The sequence below is a fragment of the Acinonyx jubatus genome, chromosome E4, assembly GCF_027475565.1.
Source record: "Acinonyx jubatus isolate Ajub_Pintada_27869175 chromosome E4, VMU_Ajub_asm_v1.0, whole genome shotgun sequence".
NCBI classification, from domain to species: Eukaryota; Metazoa; Chordata; class Mammalia; order Carnivora; family Felidae; genus Acinonyx; species Acinonyx jubatus.
The window spans coordinates 38,363,311-38,381,544 of record NC_069395.1 but is presented as its reverse complement, the minus strand read 5'-3'; the positions used below and the strand labels follow the sequence as shown (position 1 = coordinate 38,381,544).

The window sequence follows — 18,234 nt, the reverse complement described above, 5'->3', positions numbered from 1 at the left end:
CTTCCCCTCTTCTTTCTTCCACTGACAGCTGGCTTCTTTTCCTCTCCCCTTACTTCCTCTCTCTTCCCTCCCCTTGGTTGTCAATTGTTTAAGCTTTCTGACTTCAGGTCTAGAGAGACTGCTGACATCCAATCTAAGAAAAACTGCTTCTGAAAGGATGAAGGTGCCTAGGCTGAATGCCATCTTTATTCTGTTGGGCCAGTAAAGAAGGATAACAACTTTGAAAAGGCTTTTTTTTTTTTTTTCATGGAAATCTGGAAATAAAGACACCAAACAGGTTTTAAATCCACCCCCTTAACAATGCAGCTTGAAGCTCTTCAAAATGACTTTATATTAAGCAGGGATTCATTAATTAATGTGAAACTGACATCATGACCAACTGACCTTGGTTTTCACAGATGACTCTAAAATACAACAAAGAGCTCTGTATTTAGGTAAGATACAAAGAAGAACTTCTTAATGGCTAGGGAATTTATATTATTACAATAACTAGAGTAAGTACTTGTGGAATTTCTTCTTTAGGATTTTCAAACAGAATTCTCTTTTTCTTTTAATAATCAGGATGCAGGATTTTGGACGCCTCTTTAATATTCTTTAAGGACCAATCATTCTTATATTAAAAAGTAATGATATACTCTGAAGTTATACTGCCAAAAAGAAGCCTGAGATTGTGTGACTGTCAAAACCATTGTTCTAAAACTGCTGTCCTTGCAAAATCTACACAAAAACGTTCAGTATAAACCAAGAGCACTGATTTATATACAAAGCTACATGATGACTACCACAAACACTAGGTGAACAGTCAGGTATATGTATCTAACAAATAAATTTGTGAGGCTATTTTTAAGTATAAACACAGTGAAGCTTAGGAATCCCTTTAAACTCCTATGTTGAATGTTTTAAATCTCTGGGGGAAAAAAAAACCACAGAAGCATTTTAAAGGATAAATTTACCATTTTTGTGTCAATTTCCAAATATTTTTCCTATTAAAAACCAATGGGTCGGGGCACCTGGGTGGCTCAGTCGGTTGGGCGGCCGACTTCAGCTCAGGTCATGATCTCGCGGTCCGTGAGTTCGAGCCCCGCATCGGGCTCTGTGCTGACAGCTCAGAGCCTGGAGCCTGTTTCCGATTCTGTGTCTCCCTCTCTCTGACCCTCCCCTGTTCATGCTCTGTCTCTCTCTGTCTCAAAAATAAATAAACATTTAAAAAAAAAATTAAAAAAAAAAAAAAAAAAACAGTTTCTGCACATGCCCTTCCCCTGCTAGGATACTCTGTATTTGCAATTTCCAGGGTGGTAAAATAGTATCTTTATTCTCCACAAGTGCAATACGTACCATAGGCATGAAGCAAAGTGATGGAGGGGAGAACTAAACTATTCCCTAAGAAAATAAACAAATTCTCAGATTATTCCCACAGAAACTCAAAAAGAGATGGTGTTATCAAAGAATCCCAGATTTTTGTCTTTGAATCAAAGAAATGCATTGTCATTCCCCCATTTGACCCTGGCTGAGTATGTCACACTGAGCTTACTCTGAAAATGAGGACAGCCGGGACCTCTAACATTCTTTCTACCTGTAATTTTATGATCCTGAAAAGTGTTTTCAAAAGCACTCAGGAGCCTTTCTCAAAACTTCTCCCTCCATTAACCTAAATGCCCAAAGAATGGGATTATGCGAAAATGACGAGCACTTCTCACACTTCCTTCTTTCTATCCACCGTCACCGCTCTCTTTCCCTAAGAGATCTGGTGACAAACGAATCGAATCAGGGTCACTCAATGTAACCATTCTCATCTTTTAATGTAATGGAGACACAGAATTGGCTCCAGATTAGATTTCAATCCATCTAAAAATTTTTAAGGACATCAAATATGTGAGAACGGCTTTGTAAAATTCTAGAATTCTCATTTTAGCACTATCGATTCTCACATTCTGACACAATATAGAATCTCATTGACTCGTACTAATGATTCGAACTATATTTCACAAGTGAATAAACATGTTTAAATAAAACAATAAAGGTATCACAACATAAAATGTGCTTTGCCTACCTTTGTCTTACTCATGTTTAACACGTCATAGAACACTCTTCAACAAGCCAAGACATTTTTCAGTAAAACAGTGCTGCCTTGGTAACCCTTATTGTCAAAGGGCTTGCTAAAACATACAGTAAGAGAGTTTTACAGCCCTTATGGTATTTCCTGAGTCTCCCTCTTATAGTCAAAAATAATAATGCTAATCTGACCCCAAAATAAACCTTGCTCCTGAAAAATACAGGAGCAAAACAACCAGAGAGCTTGGACTTAAGAAATCATAAAACATCTATACCTACGCGAGAAGTGAAGAAAAAGAAGCCAAGTATGCACTCTCAGACTTGAGGAAACCTGAAAGACACTAGAGAGTGCTCGATTCGGCAGCACATATACCAGAAGACCCTGGAGAGACCATGCAATCCCGGCATTACTGAAATCACGACATATACCTAAGTACAGGTAGAGAGAGGCCTTGCTTTTTAGGATTACACAGTTTAAGCCACACACACGCATTTGCCAAAGACGTGACTCAAAAATAAGCAAAGATAATGTTAAGACTCTGCTGGAAATTGTGTAGAATTTGAAAAACCTAGAAAGTGCATGTCAAACTCCCGCTTTAAATAAAGACCAACCTTTCTACAAAGCTTCACAAAGATGAATCACCTTGCATTTTAAGCAATTTGGTACCCTCAACATCTCAAATTCAGAATTTACTTTCCTTTAAGGGTCTGTAACTATTATACTGCTTGGTCAGTAAGGGAGTCTGACAGTCTACATTTAGTTCTCTGATGGGTTTGATAAGGCACGCTTCCAGTCTGAGGCCACCACTTGATTCTGTTCTGTGGTTTCTCACCAAGGGACCCACACAGGTCATGTCACCCTTCCCTGGACCCTTTTACTCACAACACAGTTGCCCAGACCCGCTGCAAAACCCTCCAGACAATTCCACAACCTCCCTCTGGCAGTATGTTCTTCTGTTGCTATCTCCCTTATAGGACACGGTAGGAAATAGAGTAAATTTTCTTAGTAGTTCACATATAGAGAAATTCTATTTTATTATCTTATTTTCAGAATAAGTATTTAAATATTTCTCCCACTTTCTTAACTATACTTGTTAAATAAACAGAATCTTAGAAGCCTCATTTCTTTTCACTCTCAAAGTTCTAGTAACTGTGGAACTCTTATTAAAAGATCATATAAAACTCAGTAAAAAAAGTTGCAATGAAATTGCAACAATTGTTGCAAATAAAGTATTTATGTAATAGTCAAACCAACATTTAGATGCTGGAAGAATCTGTCACATAAATGATACAGCACGTTATCCAAATATCAGAATGATGGAACAATTTTAAAGGCATAGATCCATGCAATAAATTAAAATGATAATCAGTAATAAGCATATTTGGGGGGCAAAGGGAGATACAGTTTTCTAATGCCACAGGGTTTAAAAAAAATTATGTTAAAAATCTGACTTTAAGGATTCCAATTCTCACTTTTAGAAGAGAAACATAAACAACACAAGTACCTTATTACCTTTTACGGTAAAAGAGAGATCTTTGGTGAAGAAGACAATATAAAAATTAAGCCACAATGGCCTCCGATAGGAATAGAGAAAAGTGTAAAAAAAAAAAAAAAATCTGATCTATCATTAGTGACATACTTGGACCAAGGGAAAGAACATCTTTCTTCGGCAATGAGCATTCATGTCAGCTAGGGCATGGAAACATTAGTACTGTGTTCCTACACAGACAGTCTTTCCCTGCAGCATCTGTTGCTAATTGAAAGGGACTAGAATTACAAAATTCTAGTCAATTTCTCTCACCAGCGCTTGCTGTGTATAAAGATTTTCTATGCAGGGGCTGAGCATTAGTCTTCCACTACAGCTGATGACTAAAGAACAAAGAGAAAGGAACACAGAAGAAAGCATTTTTTTTTTTTAATCCAACAATATATGGAACTAAATGGTAAGAAGAGAAACAGCTAAGCACATCTTTTGTTAGTTTGGTAAATTACAATTCTGTAAATACAACTATTCACCTGTAAAGGTCTATTAACATTCCAGTTAACCAACTGTATACGTGTTCTGTTTGGGTGGTCTCTTTGTTTACACAGGTCTTCAAAATTAATTATCAAGACTATACCAATTATGTCCCTTATTTCTAGCTCCTAGGCACAGTGCCTGGAACACAGGAGGCACGAATACATAGATCCTCCTTGTGTTCTGTGGCACTGCTCATTCAAGGCATTCAAAGCTTCTACTAAGGCCTCATCACATTCATTTTCCTTAAGTTCCATCGAGCACAGAGATCTCCATTCAGTCCTTTCGTACTTTTATATATGGTAGGCTAGAAAGTTTCAAACATTATCTAAAGCACACCCTGGCTGCTGAATGAAACACAGATTAAAGCAGGGTGAGAATGGAGGTCAGCCAGCTGATGACTACAGTAGTCCAGGCAAGAGATGACGGTGGCTTAAAGAGGGTGGTAGAACACACGCCTTCCAGGGCACTTCTCTGCAGAGCGCAATGGCCGCTACAGTCTGTTCTGACATGGATAGCGTATGGCCAGGGGAAAAGCTGAAGAGCCCTGGGAGCGGGAAGAAGACAGGACTGGGAGGTAACTCATGGTTTCCCACGCCCCTGCTCCATGTGAGGAATCCAGGCACACAATCACACGAAATGTGCTACAAATGTGCAAGCTGGCTACAATACCTGGCTGCCAGTCTGGTGAGATAATTAGTATCACTAGTGTTTTTAATGTTATCAAAACCAGTGCATCGTAGGACATCTACGCTACTTAGTTTTCCCAAGGGTATTTATTATTTTAGATATAGAGACGATTTTTTTAAAGTTTCCTCAAACAAGACAAAATGTTGCAACTGAGAACAAAACTAAAAGCCATATCAACCATGAGAGTGAAATTTCATTTTAGTTCCAGGTTTGAATTGTTTCTCTAATACCTAGAAGCTAAATGATCAAAGTTTAGACATTTAAAGTTTAAAAGTCTGAAGGTGCACAACTGTTCAAAGAGAACACATATTTTAAAGGAAAGAATATGGACAGAAAAAAGGTGCTTGCCTAAGGTTTCACATCTCTTAGGCAGATCTTAATTCTCAGAGTAATAGACTAGCTAGAGCCTGGAATTTGCACGTTTGTAGCCTATTATTTCAAATGAGCATTTTGCTCCTTTTTTTTCATATTTTATCCTACTTTAGAAAACGTTGGCTGCCCACTTCTCCATTCTACATTCCATAAAGTCCTCCAACATTGTGTTCCATTGATTATTCAAATGCCACATCTGTTGAGGAGCGTATATGAACTACTCAAAAGTTGTCAGTGTCACGTGACTCGAATTCATTAGACTATTATCCAGAGAAGCCTGGTGACAGAGGCCAACACTTTCCAGAGAGAAGAGTCTACTGCAGCTGGGGCTCCGCTCTTCACAGCACCACACGGTGACAGGAGAAGCATGCTGCCCTACCTCACACACACTTGCTTCCCTGGCTCATCCCAGGCTCTAGCCTTGCTTCCTGCCACCACCTCATGATTAATCCATTGGTTTTTCAGGTATTTTAATTACCTGAAGCCCTGGGCCAGTTGTATTGTGCAGACTCGGGACGTAAAGACACATCCCACTCAGAGAATTCAGGCTAGGCTTGACAAAATACTTAATTCTGCTTTTCTACCACTACCCAGCTCTGAATTTCTTGTTGTGGGGGTGACCTGGCAACATGTCCTGAGCATCCTGCAATGATCTGCGGAAGTTGGGTCAAAACTCCTTGATTTAACTTGATTCAGCAGTCCAGAGCCAAGAATTACCTGCTGGAGGGAGTTTATAGGTATCATTACACTACCGTCTTCTTGTGAGATAAAATAAGAAGTGGGTAACTACCATATGACTTCTGGTTGACTGATTATAATTATAATTCTGAGCTCTATGCAATCTTGCTTACTCTCTCACCCTGCATTTCTAGTAGGGGAAAAAAAAAAAAAACCAACAGCATGCTCCATTTTCCATTGATCATATCACAACAACTCCATTCTGAATAGCCATCGGGTGTCACAGTGTTACCCAACCAAAGCCATTAAAGTTGATTGATGAGAAAAAGGCTAACTGAAAATAGTGAAAATGACAGATGCAGCTCCCCCCACCACCACTGCTGTTGTGTCAAGTAGGCAGGGCTTCGTGCACTGCTATTAAAGGGGCTCAAGGAACTCCGTTTGCTTTGTCATCCATTTTTTAAAACCTTAGCATTTTTAAACATTTATTTGAGGGAAGCATTTGTGAATAACTGCTCAGAAGGAGTAAGCCCTGCTTACTTCAGGGAGATTCAAATTGACAAGATTTTGCATGGTACAGGACCTGATGACTTGGTCAAAGGAGCTGGCCGATAGCTCTGGTACATGATGTTTAAGACTCTGCATTATCTCTTCTGTTAAGTATCAGAGGCAAAAGATAGTTCTCTTTCTTCTTTATAATAATATACTAGTGAGGCCAAGTAACTGACTAGTTGCCAAAAATCAACTTAGACCTGAAAATCAAAAAGCAATTACAATGCAGCTATTACTCAAAACCACAAGTATCTAGTCTCTTGTTCCTCTTCTAAAAAACAATCTGCCCAAGATAATAAAGAAAAAGGTTTGGAGCAAATAAGAGGTTAAAGTTAACTTCTTTTTAATAATCTAAAGGTTGAGGTAACCCCCCATTCCCCGGTATATCAGGTACTATTACGAGATGTACAGAGATCTTGTATTTCACCTCTTCCGTATGAAAACATTACTAGTTCTTTGACTCTTACAAATTCTCTAGTTCTAATGGATGAAGAATTTCTTTTCACGAGAAGAGCTAATGTGCTATTCACTAAGGTGCCAAATAGCAAGGATGGAACATTTTGCTATTACTCAGCCTCATTCCCACTGGTAGAGATAAATCACAATCTGTCCTGATGAGAGAAGTATGATTTCAGAATGGGTCTATTTCAGTATGGAGGGACCTTAACACAGAGGTGAAGGTAACTAGCCCATCACTGGGGGATGTGTGGAGGATCCAAGATACATCCTACCCAGGGACGGATCCCGAGGTTCCAGACCTTCAAGCCAGTATAAAGCAACTCTTTAATCTTTCCATCACGAGGGGTCTGCCTGAACAAGGTAAGATTTGTGTTGACTTGAAGCTCTTTTTGCTTATCCTAATATGACTATACTCATGGCACAAACTTCATCAGTATACAAGGATTAAGTGCATCAGAGAATTTTCCTCAGTGTAAACTTTTCACTACTCTATGGCAAACTTGAAAAGTTACTGGTTCTCCCAAAGAAGATACAGATTTGGTCTTTATGACAATAAGAACTAAAAACAAAGGATTAGAAGTACTTGCTAATTGTTAAAGGAAAATGTTAAAACATCTAATATGTACAAGAGAGTTACTGTTGAAGTTTTGCTGAAGGGTAAATCAAACAAAAGAATCAGTGTTTGAAACATAATGTTTAAATACTAACCACAAATATTTTACTCTTTTCAAAATTATTTCTATAGCTCCCTCTTGCCTTTTTCTTCTTTCTCCTTTGGGAAAAAAAATTTTTAAAAGCCTACACCGGGGATACAACCATATTTCCTGGTTAGATCATTATTAGTTCAAAATATGTATCTATATTCATTTGAGTTCTCTCTCAACTTCACATTCCTAAAATAGATCACTCATGCTTGCTGAAGTTACCCAGGACCCAAACATTCTCAGATCCAAATGATTCTTTCTTCTTTAAACAATTTTGTTTGTGGAGAATCTTGGCAATCAAATTTCACCCTACTCAAAAAGTGTCTTGGCTTCTCTCCTCCAAATGAAAATACTTTCCATAAATCCCTCATTTCTGCATAATACATATTATATAAATACCTTACAAATGAGTACAGGTATACACTTAGAAAGTCCTCCAAGTGAAATAATTATTTTAACCCTACTAATATTAGACAAGAAATCAGTATGTAACCTTGGGGGAGAAATTCTTGCCTTAATAAAATAAACTTGAATTCTGACTGCATTTTGTGTAAGAACGGTATTAGATGATTTGACATCTGTGATATTTTTTATACCCTACAAATCTATTTGGCTAGTGATAAATTAAGGTCTAGGAAGTCTTAAGTAACATGCCCAAGGTCATGCAATGAGTTAACGGCTGATGTGGGACAAATATTGAAGTTTGGTCATTCTTAATTCTGCCTTAATATTCTAAATCTTAAACTTAATGATGGCCTCATGATATTTTAAACCATCCATGGTCTGAGTCCTAGATCTAATTATCAAATACATAACTACGACATAGAGCACCATGCTTAAAAAAGCAACAAATGACATGTAAGACCCATTTATGAAAAAGGGCAGAGGAGACTACCCCCAAAAAATATATTCATAGCCTATTTGATAAAGTCAGGCTAGAAGAGCAAAGGGTGATAGTAAATAAATGTCATGCTCTACAACTGAATTTTACAGATAGTTTCAGCATGATTTTTCTATGTTTCACTTTTCACCGTCAGCTGTGAGCTGTTTCCAAGTGTGAAATCGCCCTAAGAGAGGAAGCAAAGCTGTCATTTGACATCTGGGAGCGTGGAGATTGGGCTGCAGTAAAAAGCAGTTTGGACTTCTTCAATTTACACACATATTCACCTATAAATTCTCAAGTCTGAAAAGTATTCAACGAGAAATATCAATGTAAATTTCAAGCATTTATAAAGGCTCATAGTGGAGTGGAAAATAAAGGTGAAGGACACACTCTGATAGGTACGATATCAACTTGTGAAGACTGGAATGAGAAACTTAAGTGATTCAATTAGCATAATAACGAACATATCAACAATTTTACTCACTTGCCTTAGATTGCATATTAAACTTTCCAATACAGTCTTTTGTGCTTTATATGCTTAATATTAGAGGTTCTATTTCCTAGCTGCTTTTTTTTACGATGAGAGTCAAGACTTAAAAAAATACTGGTAAAAAAAAAAAAAATACTTTCTTGACACTTTATTCTTCCTTTGTACTTAAAATGCTGTAACAAAAATTTATTCTACATTATGGTAAATCGTTTCAATGATAAAGCACATAAAATCCTTTGTGTGTGATATACACAGATACAGAAATAAAATGAGAGTAATGACAAGGAAGTCCTCTAGAGAAGAATAATCAATTTACTCCAGTTTTTATTCTCTAACCTCTCACAACGAAAAACAGGAGAACCTGTCTGTAGGGCTCTTAATAAAGTATCTAAAAAGCTCCCAATATGGAAACCAGGCAGTGTTATGTTTATATTCCTACGCTATACCATCTATTCCCACTCCGGGGGTCTGTTTCTTTACTCTCTCTCTTCCTGAACTCTGTCCTGTGTTTCTCTGGTATGAAAGGAACCCATTTACCATGAATGATGTTTATTTAAAATACAACCTTTCTAGAGAACCATCCTAGATAATCTAAGGACACAAAGTGAACCTAAAAGGAATGATTTCTGCTTTGAAAACAGGGCTGGGTTTGATCAGTGAATTCGTATTCTCAAGACCCTCCTGATAGGACTGCAGCTGCAGCCATTTATTTGCTGGCTTTTTCACAGATGTAGACAGAGAAAGCTCATTGGTTTTTGTCCTTTTGTTACTGGACCTGTTTTCCTTAATATAAAAAAAAGTGGTAACTTTTTCAAAAAGTTCTTCAGGTCATTGTAGAAACTTGTGAATATCAGATATCCTTGGTAGTATGCAGTGCTGAAACGACCATGACTTTTTAAAATCTAAGATCGCAAAGTTGGCAGAAACTCTACTTAAATAACAGAAGGTGATCATTTGCATTTCAAAATTTATCTATCTTGCTTTTCCCCTCAATTAGACCAAAACATGTTGATTCACAGGTTTCTGTGTGTGTGTGTTTTCTTTTTTAAACTTATTTATAGAGCAGAATAATGGCCCCCCTGCTAGTTTGGCATGTGCTCAAGTTTCTGTCCGTGTAAATCGAATCTGTTACTGGAAATTTTTCTCAAAATATGAAGGCACATCATCCACAAGATGAAAAGATACATTGCTGATATTATAAAGTACAGGGCAGGTGGATAATGTTTTTAGGACAAAAATGTGATAAGGATTCCCAGGAGGGAGGAGTGGTCGGGGTAGAGGCTGCATGCTGTTTAAACAGAAGTGGGTCGTTCTCATCACGATCTTATGACAACTTTACTTTCTAACCAAACATCAGCTGCTGGACATGCCTTAGAGTTACTCGGACAATAATACTAAGGTTAGAATTAGAAAATGGAAGGGCAGAGGGGATGTGGGAGGGAATTACGGCAACCCTTAGTGTTTCTAAGAGTAGAGCAAAAGATGACTAAGTACTCTGTGTCCCCATGTGTTAATGGATTTGCGACTTTTAAGCATTGAAATATTAGCATATTAGCACTGTTCCCACCCTTTGGGGAGGAAACACTATTTATAGTGTTCATCAGTAGCACTGCTGTTCACTTTTGAAACAAACAGTAATTTACAATTTTTGGTTCCAGTTCCCCTTGCATTGTAAGCTAGGTGTGGGAGTACGCAGACACTTAACGGAGTTCTGTAACTCTGGGTTAACAATCATCTACATTACAAGGCTAGCTCTACTTTTCAGTTAAGGCCGTTACTGGTTTTATTTTTCCCCTGTTGATGAAACAAATTAATAGGTCCCAAAAATAGAAGAGACTTTCTACATCGTTCAGTGCATGATATAATGCTAGGGCACTTTTGCAACTCACAAAGCTTGAAAGTACAATTCTTTCACGCAAATAATTAAAACAAAGCCCTTCTTCAGACAGCTTTTCTCAAATGTTAGTGAAGGACAACCTGGAAAATGACAGCAAAAATCCATTAATGGTAGACTGCCACCTGCTGGTAAACTATGAGAACTGTGATTTGTGGGGAAAGGCTTAAAAATAAAAATAGGGAACTGATCTGGATTAAATTTGCTGTTTCGAGTACACAAAATTCAAAGTATCTATTTGTTGATGAATGTAGTATAGTTTTGTTAAACACATATTGAAATTTTCAGGTGGTCAACATGCTGTGAATGTTAAAGTAAACATCGTACGTTGAAGAAACAATTCTGCTAGAACGCCAAAGCATAACCTTACAGTTTTCAAGAAGAAAGTGACAATAAAAATAGGAAATAAGGAGTCAGTTATAAACACTAAACAAGGCCTCATCACATCTGGTTTGATGTGAGGTTTATCCTGCACTTCACTTCTGGATTTAACAGGTTTCATCTAAAAGAACTCCCAGATTTGGAGCGTGTGGGTGGTTTAGTTGGTTGAGTGTCTGACTTTTAATCCATGCTCAGGTCACAATCTCATGATTTGTGAGTTCGAGCCCTGGGTTGGACTGTCAGGCTATCAGTGCAGAGCCTGCTTGGAATTCTCTCTCCTTTTCTCTCTGCCCCTATTCCACTCATGCTTGCTCTCTCTCTCCCTCTCTCTCTCTCAAAATAAATAAATAAACCTAAAAAGAAGTCCCACATTTAATTTTGATCCTTAAGCCTCCAAATTCATTACAATTAATATATGTATTTATGTACACTGGCACCTAAGATGTTATTTATCAAACTATAGAAGGGGGTGAGTATTTACAAAAAGAACCAGATAACCATAATAAAGTGATTTCACATTGAAATTATTTTTGTTATCCCATTAACTAAATCATACTAATAAGGCTTCAAAAAACAGCATAATATTATCTACTTGAGAGAAACAAAAAACGGAGGCATGCTCTATTGCCCCTAGGAAGAAATAAATCAAACACCCCTAATTTGAGGGAAGAAAGAGGAAAAGAAACAGAACACTAAGAAAAAAAAAAACCAAATCATGTTTTCAGGAAATAGTTTTGGGATATTTGCTTTGCAGGCTGAAAAACTTAGCTATTCCCCAATCCAGGAGTAATTCTTAACAATGAAGGTTGTAACTTAAAACAATATAGCTCTTTCAACCCTAATTATAATCACTTCCCATTATGCAGGGAAACAATGTTAGCATCAATAATACACTGGTTAGCTAGGAAGCGTTAAATACTGTATTAATCAACAACTAAGCAGATCATGTCACCATAATCAGCTTGAACCTCCTTTGAAAGCCAGTGGGGTGACAAGTGAAGTAACTTGGACTATCCAAAGAGGCTGAGAGCCGGGCAAAAGGTGAACGAACTTTGGATTCAAATATAGCCCCATCTGCACTGACAGAAAGACACTCACACAAATCCAATTCATATGCTTACGTGACCTGTAATTATCAGCAAAGGATATAACACCCCCCGAAATAAAGCTCTAATTTAAAAAAAAATAAATAAAGACAATACAGTAAGAACAAGAGAAATCTGTTGTGTTGAGTATTTGGCTAAACTGGCTATTTTAAAGCAAGAAAAACATGCTTCCTAAAATGTCTCAAATACAGAGAGAACTCTAAAATCTGCTCTGCATGCCAGAGCACCTCATCATTGAAGTCACAGTACTGCATTTTTAAAAATTCCATATTTTATCCACTTTTCTCCTTGGGAATTTTACCCCTGTAGTTGGCTACCTCTCACATCTTAATAAAACCATCCACTGAAAGAGGTTCGGGGTATTCAAAGGTCCTTCTAAACACTGAGAAGTTAGACACTTCTAAGACAGAATTAACTGTCTCTCCTAAGAGAAGTACAAGCCCATTTAACAACAAATACACACACACACACACACACACACACACACACACACACACACACACCCCTCTAGAATATATAATGGTTTCTTCCCCAAATTTTCTTTTTTTGAAGGATTTGAGAGATACCCAAACCCAACACCTATGTGAACCGCGAGAGAAAAATACAACTTTTATAAAGAAAAGAGAGAGGCGGAACTACTTTTTCAAGTGAAACATTTTAAGAGATTGCTCTAACCTGGGGCACAGTACATTCTCTCCATGGCATCACTGTCACAGGAATCTTCAACCTCGCTCCACCTGCTAAAATACGTTAGCTGAATGTGTCCTAAAAACAAAACGACAGGAGAAATCAAAACATTTTTCTCTTCCATTTTCTGCAGAAGTGAACTGTAATTACTCCTTTTGTAGCTAAAAACAGTATCATTAAGAATAATGGCATCATTAAGTACTAGAAGCTATTACTGGGGGTGAATTTGCCGCACTGATAATGAAGCTCTAGACAGGAAATGAAGATACTAATTACAAGATAAAACGCCTACTCAGTTAATTGGAAGCAACAGCGAATAAAAAGAAATGCATTTGCAAAAGTTCCTGACCTCTATCATTCAATAAGATGTTGTTTGGGTTCAAATCGCGGCACACAATTCCCTCTCTATGTAAAGCATCAAGGGCTACCACCATTTCAGCTGCCCATCTTTGAATGCAGCCCTCGGGGATGTAAAACCTGGAGTTTAGTGCTAATTTTTTATCAAGGTCCTCAAAAATCTGATGTATTTCCTTGTCTCCTTCTAGTGCTAATCCACTCTCTCCCTTAGTCTCTGAGTCTCTCTGAAACAAAGTCAGTTCCTCTTTAGCCAAATCCTCAGTTTGATCTGTAAACAGCAATACTTCTTCAGTTTTTAAAGTGTCTGTGTTTACATTATATTCATTAGCACCTGAGAGTGGGTTAGAAATATGGAATATGCTTTCTTCTGTGTTGGTTGCAGTGACTGCAGACTCAACCGCTCCAAGTCCTTGGAACTTAGGATCCGAGCTGTGTAACAAAGACATGTCTCCTGAACTACTGTGATCACCAGCTGTTACAAACAACATCCCAAGATCCCCCTGCACGCTGTGTTTCTCCGCTATACTATGGGATTTAGGCCTGGAGGGATCACTCAATTCCTTTGTGCCATTTTCCTCACTTGCTTGGCGTTGTTCAGTACTAAGCCTGAGGCATAAAACATCAGGGGCTTCCAACAATTTACTTTCAATTATGCCTATATTAGTCTGTGTAAACGGAGTGGGTCCCATTGCTTCACTGTCTTTGATGGGCTCCAGTTCACCAGGTAGATTTACAAGGAGATCGGGCCTTCCTTCATCAGTGCTGATGACATCATCAAAAGCAGCATCTTTAAAAGAAATAACTGGGACAGAGTCATCTGAGCCCCTGCTAATGGTGTCCTGAGCTATAAACTCTACCTTGCTTTCGCTAGTACTGAAACCCCTGGAAGTGCCGTCTCCATCTGGAAGAGTGAAAAATGGTTTCAAAGGCTCTGACTTTAGACTATACAATTTTTCTCCAAAATCAAGGCCAAGGAGTTCACTAGTGCTATCCTTACTGTCTATTCTAAAGAATTCCATGGGGCTGTTTTTAGATCTACTAAGGGAATCGGACGTTCTTGGAGAACTATCTGCTTCTTGGTCATCATCTCCAGCAAAGAACTTCAGCTCGTGAGCTATGTGCTGGGTGCTGGGGCTGCCACTGTCAGCAGCAAGGTGTGCTGGGAAGCTTTCGATAACTCTGGGATCAACAGCATTCCCTCCGATCTTCATGAAAGGCTCCTCATTCAAGGACCCTGGCTCAATCTTTTCTTGCCCATATTCATTGCATAGGGTCAGATAACTAGTGGTACATTCCTCTTCTGAACTTGAGCCAGAATCTGGCCATTTTGGAGAGCTATCTTGGCCTTCTTCGTCTTGGTTGCTATCATCTTGAGAGCTTGGAGTAAGACTAGTCTTCAGAGGCAGAACTTTAAGCATCGTTCCACCATCGCTTCCTCTGGATTCAAAGCTGCTGCTGTCCTGAGGACTAGAAGTTGGCTGTTGCAGGTGAACTTTAGTGAGTGCAGATTTTTTCACTTCCCCGATGTCAAAGCTTTCTTCAGGACTTCTGTTTAGAAACTTACTGATATATGACCAGAGTTTGCCACCTGTGAACAAGTATAACCAAAAAAATTTTTAAGATACCCAAATTAATGGTTACTTATTGAAGCCAAAAGAAAAACCAAAAGCATTCTAATAATCAATCAAAAGCAAGTCAGCAATATCCATTAATATCAAGTATGCTATAAAACAAGCATTTTACTAAAATGTATTTTTTTGTGATTGCTGACTGGTGAGTATAGTTTTAAACCTATCTCCTGATATCAATTATTTTTTAAATGACAACCTATTTCTTCCTTTGAAATTATTTTAACAAATACTAATAGGAAATCCCACAGCTAGAACACTGCTGTAAATATGATTTAGCTGTTGGAACATGTGATTATGTTCTGAGCTGTTTATGTAATAATTTTTTCAAGCATGGCCCCTTGGTCAAGTGGAAATACATAAATTTAAGTGCTGCTTAAAACTGTATATACTATAGTGGGGGGGGGGGGGAGCGGGGATCAGCAATATTATTCCATTTAAAAATGCCCAGTCCAAGCTTAGAGGGGAGATATGGCATCCGGTATATAATTATGCCATTATAAATGACATATTAATAATATTTTCCCCATTTTCTCCCTTCCCCACACACATCACGTATGGTAGAAGACCAAGTAAACCAGCTGAGGAAAATTAATTGGGTATTAATGGGGCAGGCTACTGCAATTCTGATTCTATATTCTGATATATATCAGAAACCTATAAAAGTAAAATCATAAAAATCAATTTCACAGAAATCATAGAAATCAAATAAACACAAAGCAATCCAATGTTTTACCAGCAATACTTGTTAGGTAGTTGTTTCACTTTACTTTTCTTTTGTTTTAACCATTAAAAACTCAGCCCGTTTTACTCATTAGAATCTTTGAATAAATAACTATAATAAGTATCAAAACCCCATCAAAGCTTTACTGTATTGCAAGAAGAAAGAACAGTTCAATTTGATCCAGAAATCTGATAAACAATAATTGCAGAAGCATACTTTGTGAAGATACAACTGTATCTTCCAAAAATGGGAAATAATGTGTTAAACATGAATCCCCTCTATTAACATGGAAAAGGCAATTTTTTCAGCACATTTTTAATGTCTTTATTAAGCATCCTATACCAAGAGTAACATTCGTAAGAGAAATAATTACTGACAGTCAATCATATCTATAAAAAGGTAAGTGGAAGCATCCAAAAAACTCTTTTTTGTACACTGCCTTTTCATTTCATTTAGAGGGACTCAGTAAATACACAAAGCACCCAGTACTGTGCCTGCTATCGAGTAAATGTGCAGTAAAGGTTAGCTGTTACAATATTAATCCTAAGATATTCAGACATCTCCTCTACCAGTGACCTAGTTAACAGCCTTCTCCCATTTTGATAGTAATTAGTAGTATTGGACATTAGGGCATTTAACTTTTCACTCTCATTCTTTTCTTGGCTAACTTTCTGTCCTCACTAGGTTATACTTAGTGTTTCATATCTCCCCAGAGTCAAATTAAAATTTAAGGGTTCATATATAGCTTTGAAACACATTCACAAAAGACGGCATGCATTGATTCCATCTTTTTTTTTTTTTTTTGACAACAATAACCACATTCCTCTTATCACAAACACCTCTATTGTGGCACACTGACAATAAAGCCTGAACCTGAAGCTGGAATTCCTGTATGCAATCCAACTATAACAACGTGTGTTCTTTTCAGTTCTCCTAGATGGGGACTACTGTGAGGACAGGACTGTCATTTTCATCTTTCTCTGTCTACTGCCTGATCAGTGCACAGGACATGGCAGGCCTTCAGTCAGTGGCAGGCATTCTTTAACTCAGATGGTAACTCATCAGAATGTGATGTGCCATCACAAAGCAGACAGTCTCTGTAGTCACAAAGTTCCAGAAATAGCAAGACACAGTCAAGTTCCAAGAAAAGTTTCATTCATTCTTAGGCCAATTTCGCCTAGATGAACTGCTGAAATCTAAAATTCAATATGCTTAAATTCTTTCTTCTTGCCCCCAAATCACTTCCTCTTTCTGACCTCTAAGCCACTCTGGCACAAAAGCTTTGGACCAAACTTAAGATTATTTTTTCCTCCCTTGTTCTTTCTACATCTGACAAGTTTCCAAGTCCTATAGGATATACCCATAAGGTTTCACATAACATTTCACATAGTCTTCCTCTTCCATTGATTCCTTTGGCCATTCTCCTTGGAATAACTTTATAGTTACAACCAGATTCCTGCTTTAACTCCTTCCTGTATCACTCTATCATACTAACTGCTGCCCAGTTAATCTTCCACTTTAGCACAGATCTTACATTATTTCTCCATTCAAGAACCCAAATCCCCTCGACCCCCTGAATGAATGATATACCAGCCCCACAGAGGCACTGAACTCCTCAGTAATACAGTGTGTCAAGCTATGATTTGGTTCTCCCCCTCAACTCATCAAATACTTCATCTGAATTGGATTTCTCCAAATATAACCCATGCTGGGCTTTTGCTCAAACTATACCTACCACTTAAAGAATTTACTTTCTTATTAGTTTGTCCAACATCTGCTTGTCAAAATCCCAACTATTCTTGACAGTCTCTCAGAATTTCTTTTACCAATTTTTTTGATATCCCCTCAGCAGATATGACTCCTATCGTCTCTGAATTTTTTATATCACTTAGTCACTCTTACAACATTTAAAATATTCTATTTCACATTAATATTACTTTTATACCTTTATCATCTCCTTTACCAGACCACAAGGAGAGGATTCTGCCTAGCATATAAAATAATATGTATTAAATAAGTATTTAGTAAACTGGGTTATAGAAAGATGGTATCCTTCCAAGTATTTTGAAAACCTTTCAAGAATAAGGGTCTATAAATTTTAATAATGTCATTATTTTTTATCATACTTTCTTCCTATTTTAAAACAAATATATGGCTTCTTTATAAACAATTTAAATAAAGAAAAAGAAAAAGAAAAATATACAAATCACCTAGAAACACCATTAACTATTTGTACATTTATTTTCAGGCTTTTTATTTGTGACTAACATCACATCATGAACATTTTCTAATTTTCATGAGACTATGAACTTGAATGGGCTATACAGCATATCCATGGGATAGATGTTCATCTATTGTTGGACATTTACATTTTTCCAATCTTTTACTATTAGAATTAAAATAGTATGTACCTTCACATGGTACAAGTATTTGACATCTCTGACAATTTCATCAATATAGAATACCAGAAATGCAAGTACTAGATCAAAAAGCATGAATATTTTTAATGCTTCTGTTATGTGTTATGAAGCTATTTACAGAAAGGCTGTACCCAAATCC

At 37.4% G+C, this 18,234-nt stretch overlaps 1 protein-coding gene across 17 annotated transcripts in view; it reads right to left on the bottom strand.

Annotated features, from left to right (window-relative positions):
* The window catches only part of RPS6KC1 (ribosomal protein S6 kinase C1), a 318,908-nt gene that overhangs the window by 158,250 nt on the left and 142,424 nt on the right, over positions 1-18,234 (bottom strand). For 15 of the 17 annotated variants that reach the window (XM_053208747.1, XM_053208743.1, XM_053208745.1 and 12 more), the window contains 2 exons: positions 13,316-14,911; positions 12,955-13,044 (listed from right to left, as the gene is read on the bottom strand). In XM_053208747.1, the coding sequence (XP_053064722.1) occupies positions 12,955-13,044; positions 13,316-14,911 (1,686 nt within the window). The remainder of the gene's footprint in view (positions 1-12,954; positions 13,045-13,315; positions 14,912-18,234) is intronic. The other 2 variants (XM_053208752.1, XM_027074461.2) reach the window with 2 other exon arrangements.